The sequence below is a fragment of the Mirounga angustirostris genome, unplaced genomic scaffold (assembly GCF_029215605.1).
Source record: "Mirounga angustirostris isolate CCGP_5_RB_7025 unplaced genomic scaffold, mMirAng1.0.hap1 SCAF_6, whole genome shotgun sequence".
Taxonomy (NCBI): Eukaryota; Metazoa; Chordata; class Mammalia; order Carnivora; family Phocidae; genus Mirounga; species Mirounga angustirostris.
Genome location: NW_026991714.1, coordinates 149757263 through 149770908, shown reverse-complemented (window position 1 = coordinate 149770908; position 13646 = coordinate 149757263). Strand labels below are relative to the sequence as shown.

Below are 13646 nucleotides of genomic sequence, written 5' to 3'. Positions count from 1 at the left end.
GCTTGATTCATATAAAACTCAAAAAGTCAGATGTATTTTCAGCCTAGGAAAAGGCATTTTTAAACTACAAATCCTAGTTGTGGTGAGTTGGCAATGAGCTGGGACCATGATTTATGCCAGTGGCAGTGGAGATGGGTCAAATCTTATGGTAACGACATAAAAAAAAATTGGCGATGTCAAAACTTAGAAAAATATTTTGAATCGGCAATTCCATTTTTGAGAATGCATACCAGGAAAACTTTCAAAAGAAAGTCAAGCTATATGCATGCATGTGTTCACTGCACATTTACTCACAGTAGTGAGAATGTGCAAACCACCTAAATGCTCAGCTAAAGGGATGGGTAAGAGAAGATTACCCATTTCATTTTATGAAATGTTATGCCATCATAAAAATCATGGTTACTACGTTGTAATCAAGAAAGATGTCTGTGATAGATTGCCAAACAAAAAGAACCAAAAAAATGTGGACAATGTTTACAACATTACATTACATGTGTACAAAGACTGATTGTAAACCAGAGGAATAAAAATAGCTGTTCTTTTAAAACGGTCTCTTTAATTTTATAAATAAATAAATAAGTGTAAGGAAGTCCTCTTCCCTATGGAAAGAAAGAAAGAGCAAAACAAAGAAAGGAAGTGAGAAGCAAAGGAAGGGAGGGAGGGAGGGAGGGAAGGAGGTGGGCAGGTGGGCAGGTGGGTGGGCAGGCAGGTGGTCTCCACAGGTTTATTTTATTCACTTCTTACAACATCCCTTCGGAGTAGATTCCTTTACATACCACATTACAGCTCTGAATCAAAGACTAAAGACGTTCAGTCATCTTCTGGAGATCCAGGTAGTACTGGGAGTCATGGTCTACCTGACTTCATTGTGCAAACTCAACTGGTACTCACAGAGGTTCTTTGGGCTTCGTATCTGTTTTTGGCTCTAGAAAATACCAAAATTATTCTTCATGGCTACTAGCTTTGTGCCATAATAATGAGGACTGGCCAGTGGAAATCTATAAACAATTCACAATCTATGAACTAAAAAGTATAAAGATGGGGAAGGAAAAATCTACACTTTAAATAATAGGCCCCACTACAATCATGCCACTCTGATGCAGTTTTAGTTTCCTTCCAATATAGGAATCTTTCTTAAAATTCCTCAAAACTCTATGTGGAAATAGATACTCACTTACTTGAATTATTATAATATTTAAGCAAAGGTTGCTTTCAATGTGGAGGACCCACTACCATTTGGGTTCTTCTCATGCCTCTTGCAAAGCATCATAGCCAACCCAGTAGCCCATTGGGGAGAAAGCCATTGTACGTTCGTGCATGTGAGTGTGTATCCAACCGTGAATATGTAAACACCATACTTATTTTCATGGAATCCAGGGAAGGAGATTTTGTTAATCCTCCAACATAAATATTCAGATTTTGTCTTTCCTATTGATACCGTATGTTCTGAGCACATTATGCAGACTTTCTTCGAGGAGTTCTTATCAGTTCTGCTGCACAAGTAAAAGACCGAGACAGATGTGAAAGAGGAAAAGCAAAGACTTTTGACTTGAAAATAACACACGTTGGCAAGAAGCAGCCAGTCTGAGAATGTGGTAACATCTGGTTAAACATTCTGAGGGGATGTACCAAGGAGAGGGGAAGAGACTTTTATCCAGGGTTGAATGTGTAAGTAAATCCAGATAAAAATAAGTAAGTAAAAGCTAATAATAATTGGGAATATTTCTCCTTAAAGATGAAGGCAAAGGATGATAGGCTTTTTCAAGAAGGGAAGTCCTGAGGCTTTTCTCTTTTAAACTGTAGGGAATTAGGTTTTTCATGTTCAATACCTTTACCTCCAGAGCCACTTATAAAGCCTTTTTCAAGGTTTTCAGGCTTGTGTGCCTTCTCTCCAAGCCACTTACCGCACACCCACTACACCCTTACCATCTGGAAGCTTCGCGTCGAATGGAATTCACACTGCATCATATCGAAGAAGATAGGGATGGTGGCTTTACGCAGTTCTGTCTCAGGAATTAGCGTCATTTCTAATATTGGGCCGACCATTTCTGGAATGAACTTTATCTTGTGTTGACCTTAAATACAGAAAGACATTATTCAGAATTTTTTTTTTTAAAGGTTTTTAAATGAGCTTCAATGTACCCAACCTGAACAACACAGATCAGTGTGACTTTGAATGCTAGGATATTGGGGACATGCATCCATTTCTCATCCACAGGCATTTTGAATGTGTCCAGCCTTTAGCATAAGAAGTGGACTGTAGGGGCGCCTAGTGGCTCAGTCTGTTAAGTATCTGATTCTTGATTTTAGCTCAGGTCGTGACCTCAGGGTCCTGGGATCGAGCCCCACGTCAGCCTCTGTGCTCAGCATGGAGTCTGCTTGTCCTTCTTCCTCTGCTCCTCCCCTGCTCTCTGTTTCTTTCTCTCTCTCAAATAAATACATAAACTCTTAAAAATAAAATAAAAAAAAAAGAAGTGGATATTCTAAATGTTGTAAGAGCAGCTATTAAAGTATCCACCCAATATAAGACCTGTAGTCATGTCCTATCTGTTATTATTTCACAAACAGACAATTATATCATATAAATCAAGGACATGAGTGGGGATCTACAGCAGAGCTGGGAGACAAAATACCTGGTATCTCATTTGTGACATTTTGTTATTAACACTAGCAATTTATCCAGAGTTAATCGATCTTACTCATATTTCTATACAATCAGAAAAGAGAATGGATCCTCTAAAGAATTTAGGGGTTTTTTTTTATTACTCAGCTAATAAGGATTTCTGTAAAGAGAGCCATAAAACAAATTTGGCTATTATAAATAACCACACTTAACAAAGTACATAACCCTCCTAATAAACCTAAATTAATAGATTTCTAAAATTTATATTAAGTGGACACATATGCAAAATGTAACCTTCAGTAAGGAATCTGAATATAATGAAAATCTTGTTTTCAACTTTTACTAAATATGTAATACTTTGACTAAGGCTATAAAAAACGTGATTCTCATCACTTCCCCAAATGCTTAATGTCTCTGATAGGCATGTAACTGTGGCAAAGCATTCTCTTAAAAATGCTATTATATTCAGTCTCTCAGATGACACTTTCCTTGTATTATGCCTAAAAAATGTCAGAGTCAATATTTCAGAAGACAGATGATAGTGACACCAAATGGTTCATCAACACAATCTGAGTGTCACAGAGTGCTCGGTCTGTCACTGACAGCTTTTACTGTTCCAAGCTGGGAGGAACATTTAAGGCAGGAGCAAGTGGTTGTAGGTGCAAGGATTGGATTATAAGGTATAAGCAGGTTATAAGAATGATGGTTTTCTAATCTTTGATTATTGACCTTCCTTCCCATTAGTACAGGAACCTGGCCAGGGGCCAGTGCTGAGCTCTACCTATAGTGATAACCCTGGGGATTTAACCTCTGCAAACAAATGGTCCTCAAGGTGAGCAAGGCCTGGGTGTTCTCCAGGAATCGTCTTTACTTTCTTGTTTTTCCTTTTTTCCCTTTTTTTTTTTTTTGGCATTTGCATTATGGATTTCCCCTGGAGCATATCTTGCTCAAATTTAATGATAAACTCAGGTTTGGAATCAATGAGGATCAAGGTGACTCTTGCAGAAGATACACTTTTCTTTCCCCTTTTGAGACAAAGGAAGAACGAGCTAATTATCAGATCACAATAAGAATCCTTTACCTCCGGTCACCTTGCCAATCTCCTAGTTACAACTCCCCAGTTTTTTAAAACCCACCAAGAGTCTTTCTTCTGAGTTACAAAACATGGAGCCAACCCATCCCCTCTGGACAGTGGGCTGTGTTCTCTCAGGGGAGGCAAGTTCTCACCCATCAGTAGCCTCTCCCTGGGTGTTTGGATGATCTCCGCAATCAAGAGGGTCCAAAAATCCAGGACATTAAACGCAGTCTTACCCAGGAAAATCTCCATGTACACACAGGGAGACCGAGCAAAAATGTCCATCATCCATGCACACTGAGGTCTTCTATGGGGCTTTTAATGAACGCACATAATTTGTCCAGTCCCCAAAATCATCCACGAAGGGACCCCCTGAATGAAAACTACCCTGGCCCAAACCAGGCCAATGAAGATCTTGCTGAGAGCACGCTGGCTCTGGCGGGACCGTCCCCGCCGTGCCCGGCCGGCTGGCATGCCTTGTGTAATAAACAAAACTGACGTGGAGGCGGCGCAGGCTGAGGTGAGAGCAGGTGCTCTGGGGCTGCGCTTTGATAAATAACTGAAGAGCTTGGGAAAGAAGCACATTCCCCCTCCCCCTCCTTTTTTGGGAGAGAGTGTGCTTTTGATTTCTCCTTTCGGACTCAAAACGTGACAGGTTTGGGAGGGGAAAACCTGCTGCTCTGTCCCACGGGGCAACGCCGTATTTGCACTTGCATTAGATCGAGCAGAACAGACCCTGAATCCTTGCTCTGAAGCTCTGCTTGGAGGGGAGATCTGAGACATTCATCTCAATCACACATATGATTGGAAAAACTCAGGGGAGAAATAGTCTCGTGAAGCATTCAGCTTGTTAAAATCAAAAACAAATGGAGACCAGCGTTGAAAATTCTCTGGGCAGACAAAACAGGTTAGTCCTACAAGCAAAGCTTCATTTAGCTTATTTTGCAAGGCTAACCTGACCGGAGGCACTTCTTGCTTCTGCCTCTGGAAATTGTAAGCAAAAAACAAAAAGAAAAACATTTTCCAAAGGTTGATATGAGGTAACCACTAACCAACTCCCCCTCATTTAATGAGAATTCTAAAATTATAACCAATCACTGATATTATAACCAATAAACAGTCACCGCTTTCTCACGACAAGCTGCTTTGTAAGGATACACCTCTGAGCCTCCTTCCATGCATTGGTTTGAGTGCTCTAGGCCTGCTAATTGTCTTCTTGGTGTGTGCACAATAAACCTTTACTACTTCAGTGATGTGTTGGTTTTGCTTGTTATTTGTGACCTTTGACAGGATAAAGTCCCGATCGAGTGATAGGTGACTAACTGTAAGATTTACCTGACTTCCATTTTTATTTTGTGGACAGAGCTGGCTAGATCAACCTGCCAGTATGTTCCCAAACCTGAGCCCATTAAAAAAAAAAAAAAAAAAGCTGTGTAGAAAATAGGTTGTGTACATTTTGGGGAACTGAGACGTGCTGTCAAGAGTGGGGGCCTTGACAGTGACACTTGGGGCAGGCTCCAACACCTGAGATTCGCAGCAGAAAAAAGAGCCAGGTGGCCCGAGGTGACCCCATGGAGCCATTCTTAGCTGTTTTGAGGGGCTGCTCGGGGCAGATCCTTTGGGCAGCCGATGCTTTTATTGTATGTTTTTAATTTGCAAAAACTAATGTAATTATTTTACAAGCAAGGAGCCCAATCATGCTGGTTGGTGGTTATTTCTTGCTGTTACCAGATTCCTACCCTTCACGGACCAAGGTCATGGTTTACGTTTGACCTCTTGGCCCTCTCTCAGGCCAGAGTCCACATTCTTGGCTGCAAAGCTGCAAAGCACAGATCTTACCCATTCAGCACCCTATTCAAAGCAGCAACTGCCAGGAAACAATGGGACATTTGCTCTCCTAACTGCATCCTTTACCTTGCAAATCAAAGATCTCCCGCTTGACTCAGCCTATTTGGAGCATAATGAGCGATAATGTAGAGGGAACCAACTACTCCAAAACAGCTTTAAAGATCTGATTTACACCTAAGGGTGCATCCTCAGAAGGTCTAGCCTTTCCCAGAGCCTGGAAGTGAGCATCACAACGCAGCTCACATTACCCTGGGCCCTTCGTACCTTCACGACAATCATGGAGACAGGGCCAGTTGCAAATGGTGGTCAGTCTCAGGCACTGCAGAGGTGACCACGAACATAATTTTTATAGAAAGAAAGAAAAGCCAGAAAGGCAGGCGTGTCCATCAGTCAGGCCAGTCGTGGCTTGAGCTCAGTTCTGCAGCCTTCGTCCATGCCAGGCAGTGACCCTTCAGGGACCCTCACAGAGGAGGGGAGGGTCCTGGCGGAGCACTAAGGGGCCCGGATGGGCTGAGTTGGGGCAACAACTATTTATCAAGCAAGAAAAAAGCATTTTATTTATTTTCCTTTTTTTAAAAGATTTTTTAATTTATTTTTGTGTGAGAGAGAGAGCGTGCAGGAGCAGGGGAGGGGCAAAAGGAGAAGCAGACTCCCCACTGAGCTGGGAACCAGATGTGGGACTGGATCGTGACCTGAGCAGAAGGCAGACGCTCAACCAACTGAGCCCCCCCAGGCACCCAAGAAAACAGCATTTTAGTATGTTAATCATCAGTCTGAATATCTGCCAGGGTGGATGCCTCTAGTTAGCCTAAATGATGCACAAAATATCAAGCCATTTCAGAATGAAGCACTGTCATTTTAAATTTAAATTTAATTCTCCTTTGGGGGGAAACACACAACTCACAGTGTGTACTTGAGAAATGACACGAAAAACTTACAAGAAGGTGTTGCCACTCTCTTGGGAAGGGCCAGCAGGTGAGAGATGGCCTGGGGACTCTCATGCGGGGGGTGGGGGGGGGGGCAGGTGGAGCCCACAGCACCTGCCTGGTGGATGCTGGCAGCTAGGAGAGCCCCAGACTCCCTCTCAGCCAGCAGAGAGCAATTCTCTCCATGCCACTCTCTGAATGTCCCTCTCTGCCTTGTTCTGTGCTCTCTAATGGGGATGGATTTGGTCCCTTCCTGGCATGAGTTCGTCAGTGTCTGGCCTACCAGGGCAAATGACAAATGCATTTGTCAGAGCATGATCAATTAAAATGAATCATGAATGGCCCTCCTCCCTGTTCTAGAAGACTTGGCATTTCATTACAGAGATCATCATACATATATAAAGAATTATGGAGTGTCAGGATTGGGAGGCTCTTGAAAACTTTAGTCCAACCTCTCCTGTAAGAGAGGACGGAAGCCCAGAAAGACTGGGTCATGGGGGAGGCCACACAGCCAGGCAGAGGCAAGGTAGGAAGAAAATTCCAGTAGGATTCAAGTCTCTTCACTGGAGCCAGGGCTCCTCCTTTCCCCTCCCCCCTGGGGGGGGGGATGCGGCAGGAAGACCAATGACCCAGGGTGGCACCAGGAAGGCTCAGTGTTGGAGATTCATGAAGCCCTTTGACAGCCTGGAGCCATAACTCAGATTCTGGGCAATTAAGCTGCTACAGGAAAGTCACTTCCAATGACCCAGCAAAGAGTTTCCTTAAGGGGTCCTCAAGTACCTGAGAACCGAACAGCATGCAGGGTTCAGGTTACTTGTCCGTGGAGAACGTGAGCAGACGGAGCCATTCCAACCAGCTCGTCATCACCACCTGGGAGCTTCTGCGCTGGATTCTGACTCCTGAGAACCCAGCTGGTGCCTCTCCTTAAATCATACTTCTTAATTTCTATGTTATTAGTATTATCCATAGAATATCTTATAGTATTTTCTCCCAAGGCCTTCTGCATTTATTTTTCATGTAACACCCATTTGAAAAAGACTCCATCCTTCATATAAACAGATGGACAAAGGACATTTAGAAATTCTAACTTTCCCTAGAGAAGTGATAGGGCCTGCCTTTACACGTTTGCTGACATCCGGGAACTCAAGGAGGATGAGCCAGCAACCCCCCTGTGAGGAAATCTGGCTCGGGCTGAAAACAGGCAGCCTTGAACTTGCTGACCACAAAGGCGGACTGTAGGCGAGGTCCCCAAACCCCCACCCCTGCCCGCTCGGAGGGTCCTTGGGAGGGCGATGGAGTCCAGTTCCCCACCTTCAGGAAAAACCATGTTCTGTTTTTATAACCGTTTCATTCCTCCCAAGGAATATAGATAGGCCAGGGCGTCTTTCTAGCCACGGTCTCTAGCCACAACACAGACAGCAAGAATCTATTCAAGAACCAAGCAGGGAGGGGTGCAACTAAGTTGCTCCAGTCATGGGGAAACAAATTTAACCCAGGTGCTGTGGGGTAACTAGAAGGAGAAGTGGAAAGATACCTGCCTCCTTGGAGAGGAGAACAGAGTCACTGGGGAGAGGGGAGAGGGGAGGCCCTCTGTAGCCACTCCAGGCTTCATGGGCCAACCTAAGCAAAACAAACAGGGCCCTGGAGGCTCAGGGAGGAAATGCCACAGAAGTCTTGCACAGGACCCTCCATGAGGCTGAAGAAAGGTGCCTGGACGTCTCGGTACAAAGCGAGCTGACAGTGGAGACCAGGTGCTAGGAGAGAGGCGGGTTCATCGAGGACCCATTCAAGATGGTAACAGGATGCCCAATTATCAGTTCTTTACTCCTTTAAGGAGCTTACCTAACAGAATTACATGGCATAGTGACTAACATTTTAATAGAGAATTCCATGTTATTTTAATTAATAAAATTTTATTGGGGCAGCTGGGTGGCTCAGTTGGTTGAGTACCTGCCTTCGGCTCAGGTCATGATCCTGGGGTCCTGGGATCGAGTCCTGCATCCCTACCCCCTGAGCAGGGAGCCTGTTTGTCCCTCTCTCTCTGACCTTCCCCCCTGCTCATGCTCTCGTTCACTCTCTCTCTCTCAAATAAGTAAATAAAAAAATCTTTAAAGAAAATTTTTTTTATTAATTATATTCTTTATCCTCTTTATTGTTTATTGTCGTAAGAACACTTAAGATGAGATCTACCCTCTTAACAAATTTTTAAATGTAGGACACAGTATTGTTAACTTTGGGTGTTCTGTTCTACAGCAGATCTCTAGACTTACCCACCTTGCATAACTGAAAGTTTGTACCCTTTGACCAATACCTCCCCATTCCCTCCTCCCCGCCCCATTCACCCCTACCCCTGGCAACCACCGTTCTACTCTCGGCTTCTAAGAGTATGACTCTTTAGAAACTTCATGTAAGTGGAATGTTTTTGCATTTGGCAAGATTTCCTTTTTCCTAAAAAAATAAAGCTGAATAATATTCCATTGAATATACATATACCACATTTTCTTTATCCATCCATCCATCAATGGGCATTTAGGTCGTTTCCATTTCTTGGCTATTATGAATAATGCTGCCATGAACTGGGTGTACAAATACCTCATCAAGATCCTGATTTCAATTCCTTTGGATGTACACCCAGAAGGGAGATGGCTGGATCATATGGGAGTTCTATTTTTAACTTTTTGAGAAACCTCCATGCCGTTTCCCACATTCCCATCGACCCCGTGCAGGTGTTCAAACTTCTGTACACCTGGCTGACACTTATCTTTTACTTTTTTTGTAATAGCCATCCTAACAGGTGTGAGGGGACATCTCACTGTGGTTTTGATTTGCACTTCCCTGATGGTCAGTGATGTTGCATGTTTTCATAAATCTATTGGCCATTTCTTCCTTGGAGAAATGTCAATGCAAGTCCTTTGCCCATCTTTTAATTGGTGGGGTTTTTTGCTATTGAGTTGTAGGATTTCCTTACACATTTTGTAAATTAACCTTTTAGCAGATATATGGTTTACAGGTGTCTTCTCCCATTCCACGGGGTGTCTTTTATTTTGTTGTTTCCTTTACTGTGCAGGCGCTTTTTAGTTTGATGGAGTCCTACTTGTCTATGTTTGCTTTTGTTGCCTGTGCTTTTGCTGGAATTTCCGAGAAATCATTGCCAAGACCAACATCAAGAAGCTTTTCAAATCCTATGGTTTCTTTTAGAGTTTTGCAGTTTGGGGGTCTTATGTTTAAGTCTTTAGTTGAGTTAGTTTTGGGGTATGATGTTAGACAAGGGTCCAGTTTCATTCTTTTGCATGTGGGTATCCAGTTTTCACAACATTTATTAAAGTGGTGATCCTTTCCCCATTGCGTGGTCTTGGCTCTCTTGTCTAAGATCAGTTGGCTATATATGTGCAGGTTTACTTCTGGGCTCTCCTGTTCCATTGATCTCTATGTCTGCCTTTATGTCAGTACTAGAGTGTTTTGACTCCTGTAGCTTTGTAATCTGTTTTGAAGTCAGGAAGTATGATGCCTCCACTTTTGTTCTTTGTCAGGACTGCTTTGGTGACTTAGGGTCTTTTGTGGTTCCATGCGAATTTTAGAATCATTTTTTCATTGTCTGTGAAAAATGCCATTGGAATTTTGATGGAGATAGCACTGAACCTACAGACTGCTTGGGGTAATACGGACATTTTAACACTATCAAGTCTTCTAATCTACAAAGATGAGATGCCTTTATATATATTTGTTTCTTCCTTCATTTCTGTCATAGACTCTGTACCTTTCACTATTCAGGTCTTTCACCTCCTTGTTTTAAGTTTACTTTTAAGTATTTTATTCATTTTGATGCTACTGTAAACGGGATTATTTTCTTAATTTCCTTTTCAGATAGTTGTTAGTGTATAGAAATGCAACTGGTTTTTCCACGTTCATTTTGTATCCTGCAAGTTTTCTTAATCTATTATTTCTAACAGCATTTTTGATGAAGTCTTTAGAGTTTTCTATATAAAAGATCATGCCTTCTGCAAACATAATTTCACTTCTTCCTTTGTGGTCTTGTTGGCTTTTATTGCTTTTTCTTGCCTAATTGCTATGGCTGAGACTTCCAGTACTATGCTGAATAGGAGTGAGAGAGTGGGGCCCCTTGTGTTCCAGATCTTACAGGAAAAGCTTTCAGTTCTTCACTCCTGAACATCTTAGCTGTGGGTTTGTCATATGTGGCCTTTATTACATTAAGGTACATTATTTCTATACCTAATTTGTTGAGTTTCTAACATGAAAGGGTATTAAATTTCATCAAATGCTTTTTCTGTATCTATTGAAATAATCATATGACTTTTATACTTCAATCTGTTAATGCAGTGTATCACCTTTGTTAACTTCTGTATGTGGAACCATCCTTGTATCCCAGGGATAAATCCCACTTGACCATGGGGTATGATCCAATTGATGCGCTGCTGAATTTAGTTTGCTAGTATTTTCTTGCAGATTTTTACATCTATGTTCATCAGAGACAGTGGCCTATAGTTTTCTTTTCTTGTAGTGCTTTATCTGGCTTTGGTATCATGGTAAAGCTTGCCTCATAAAATGAGTTTGGAAGTGTTCACTTCTCTTCAATGTTTTGGAAGAGTCTGAGAAGGACTGGCATTAATTCTTTAAATGTTGGGTAGAATTCATCATTGAAGCTATCTGGTCCTGGGCTATTCTTTGTTGGGAAGTTTTAGATTGCTAATTGCTTACCATCTGTCTGTTCAGATTTTCTATATCTTCATAATCCAGTCCTGGTAGGCTGCATGTTTCTAGGAATTTGCCCATTTCTTCAAGGTTGGTTGACATACGATTATTCATAATAGCCTCTTTTGATCCTTTTTATTTCTGTGCCATCGGTTGTAAAGGCTCTGCTTACATTTCTGATTTTATTTACCTATGTCTCCTCGGTTCCTAGTTAACCTAGCTAAAGGCTGGTCAATTTTGTTTATCTTTTCAAAAAACCAACTCTAGTTGTGTTGAATTTTTCTATTGTTTTTTCATTCTCGATTTCATTTATTTCTGTTCTAATCTTTATTATTTTCTTCCCTCGTCTGGCTTAAGGCTTTGTGCTTTTTCTAGTTCCTGTGGTGTAAAGTTAGGTTGTTTATATTTACTGATCAAGGCAATATTATAGACCAAATGGACCTAACAGATACATAGAACATTCCACTCAGCAGCAACAGAATAACGTTTTTCTCAAGGGCACATGGAGTGTCCCTCAGATATGTCACATCTTAGGTCATGAAACAATTCTTAACCAATTTAAGGAGACTGAAATCATACCAAGTATCTTTCCCAACGACAATGGAATGAAATCAGAAATCAAAAACAGAAGGAAAACTGGGAAATTCACAAATAGAGGAAATTATAAAGCCTGCTCCTCAACAGTCAATGGGTCAAAGACATCAAATGGGAAATCAGAAAATATATTGAGTCAAATGAAAATGAAAACAAAATAACTACCAAAATGTTTGAGATGCAGCAAAAGCAGCAGTAAGAGGGACGTTTGCAGTGGCAAACACCTATGTGAATTTCTCATCTTAACACATGAAGCCCCTAGTGTGATTTCAGCGTGTAAGCATGTTCTACTACCACCACCCAATTGGCAGTGTACCTAGATACAGGGCCCAGTTTTGAGTAGGCAAAAAAACCCCCTTTGAGGGTAGAATGGGTTAAGCTGAAGACAGTAAGCAGTGAGCCTTGTGACAGTGGGATGAACTACCTGGTCTGATGCCTGAGAAACTGGGGGAATGTTAGTGATGCCCGGAAGCAAAGAAATTTCAAGGCAGAGCTGTGTTCACCTGACATAAGGGGGCACTCTACTGATTTTTCTATTTGCCCCACCGATCGGATTTTCTTCCTACCTCTTACTTACGGAAAACAACTATTGCAAAGGTAGCAATCGCTCTCTGAGGAAGAGAAGCAATTCAGGTTTTCAAGACGCCCCGGCACCACTGACAGCCAGGGCCAGTGACAGTCACCACGATTCCCCGGAAATCCCAGCTACTCACCAAGGTTGTACCACATGTCTCTGATTTCGAAGCCAATCTGCCTCCTCATATCTCCATACCTGAGAACCGAGGACAGGGGAAATGCTGAGTCACTCTTTTGAGCAGTTGGAAATCAGACTTAGATTATTTTTAAGTGCAATGAAAGTCTCCCAGCACGGAGACAAACAAAGAGAGTATCAAAGCTTCTCTTGCCACCAAAGAGAACTGAAGGAGGAAGAATCCAGCAGAGGGAGCGTCACCTACCCATCACCCCATCACCCCAGATTATGTAACACTCTTCCCACCCCCCCCACCCCGTGGGAACATGAGCGAGGTGGTAGAAAGTAAGGGCAGTATTTTCCTTCTTCAGTCTCTAATGGCAAGAGAAGGAGGACCTGGATCCCTGGCCTGAGGGGGAGCTCATTTTCAGAGCATGCTCTTAGCATCCAGCTCTGCAGACACCAAATGACATCCTCCAACCCTGCTCACAAAAGCAGCTTTCACATGTTAAAATTAAGCCCTGGAGTGGACAATCAGAGCTGGGAAGGCCTCTTTCAAATATCTCCCATCCTTCTTTAGTATTTTCAATGTAAGGAAGAGCTCTGCACCAAAGGATGTCAACAAACATTCCCCTGTTTTTGTTTATCAGGGAAAATAATGTTAATTTTCCTCCCACAGGGTCAGCAGAGGAGGTGTGTGTTTCATGAGTAAACAATTTGATGCTTCAGAAGATAAACGTTTATTAGTTTGTGAGCAATTTAACTTTTTCCTCTATTGCCTAAGGAAAAAACTGATTATATTAAAAATAATAATTTGCACAATTATCGTACAGGATTACAGTTTAGCAGCTGGGTCATCAAGCTGCTCTGTTCGTCCTCACGTCAGCTGATGTGGAAAGGGAAGCTGCTTACAGATGACCTGGCTGTGGCTTTCAAGGCAAAGAGCCTCCTGGTAAACCAACAACCATAGCTGGCTGCCACCTTATAAAAGTCTCTAGGGCCCTAAGCACCCGTCTGTCACTTTCGGCAGGAGAGGGCTGCAGACCAACATGCTCTCCACCAGGGAAACCCGCCTGGCAACCCTGTCACAGAGGTCACCACGGGGCTGCTGCACCTGCATGGACCCACGGCCCCGTGTACAGACAGAGAAACTGACCTGGGAGCGTCAGCCCCTTCCTG

The 13646-nt window shown here is 42.6% G+C and overlaps 1 protein-coding gene across 6 annotated transcripts in view; it reads right to left on the bottom strand.

Annotated features, from left to right (window-relative positions):
• The window catches only part of DOCK1 (dedicator of cytokinesis 1), a 489580-nt gene that overhangs the window by 71986 nt on the left and 403948 nt on the right, over positions 1 to 13646 (bottom strand). For all 6 annotated transcript variants that reach the window (XM_064595456.1, XM_054508462.2, XM_054508463.2 and 3 more), the window contains 2 exons: positions 12490 to 12548; positions 1927 to 2075 (listed from right to left, as the gene is read on the bottom strand). In XM_064595456.1, the coding sequence (XP_064451526.1) occupies positions 1927 to 2075; positions 12490 to 12548 (208 nt within the window). The remainder of the gene's footprint in view (positions 1 to 1926; positions 2076 to 12489; positions 12549 to 13646) is intronic.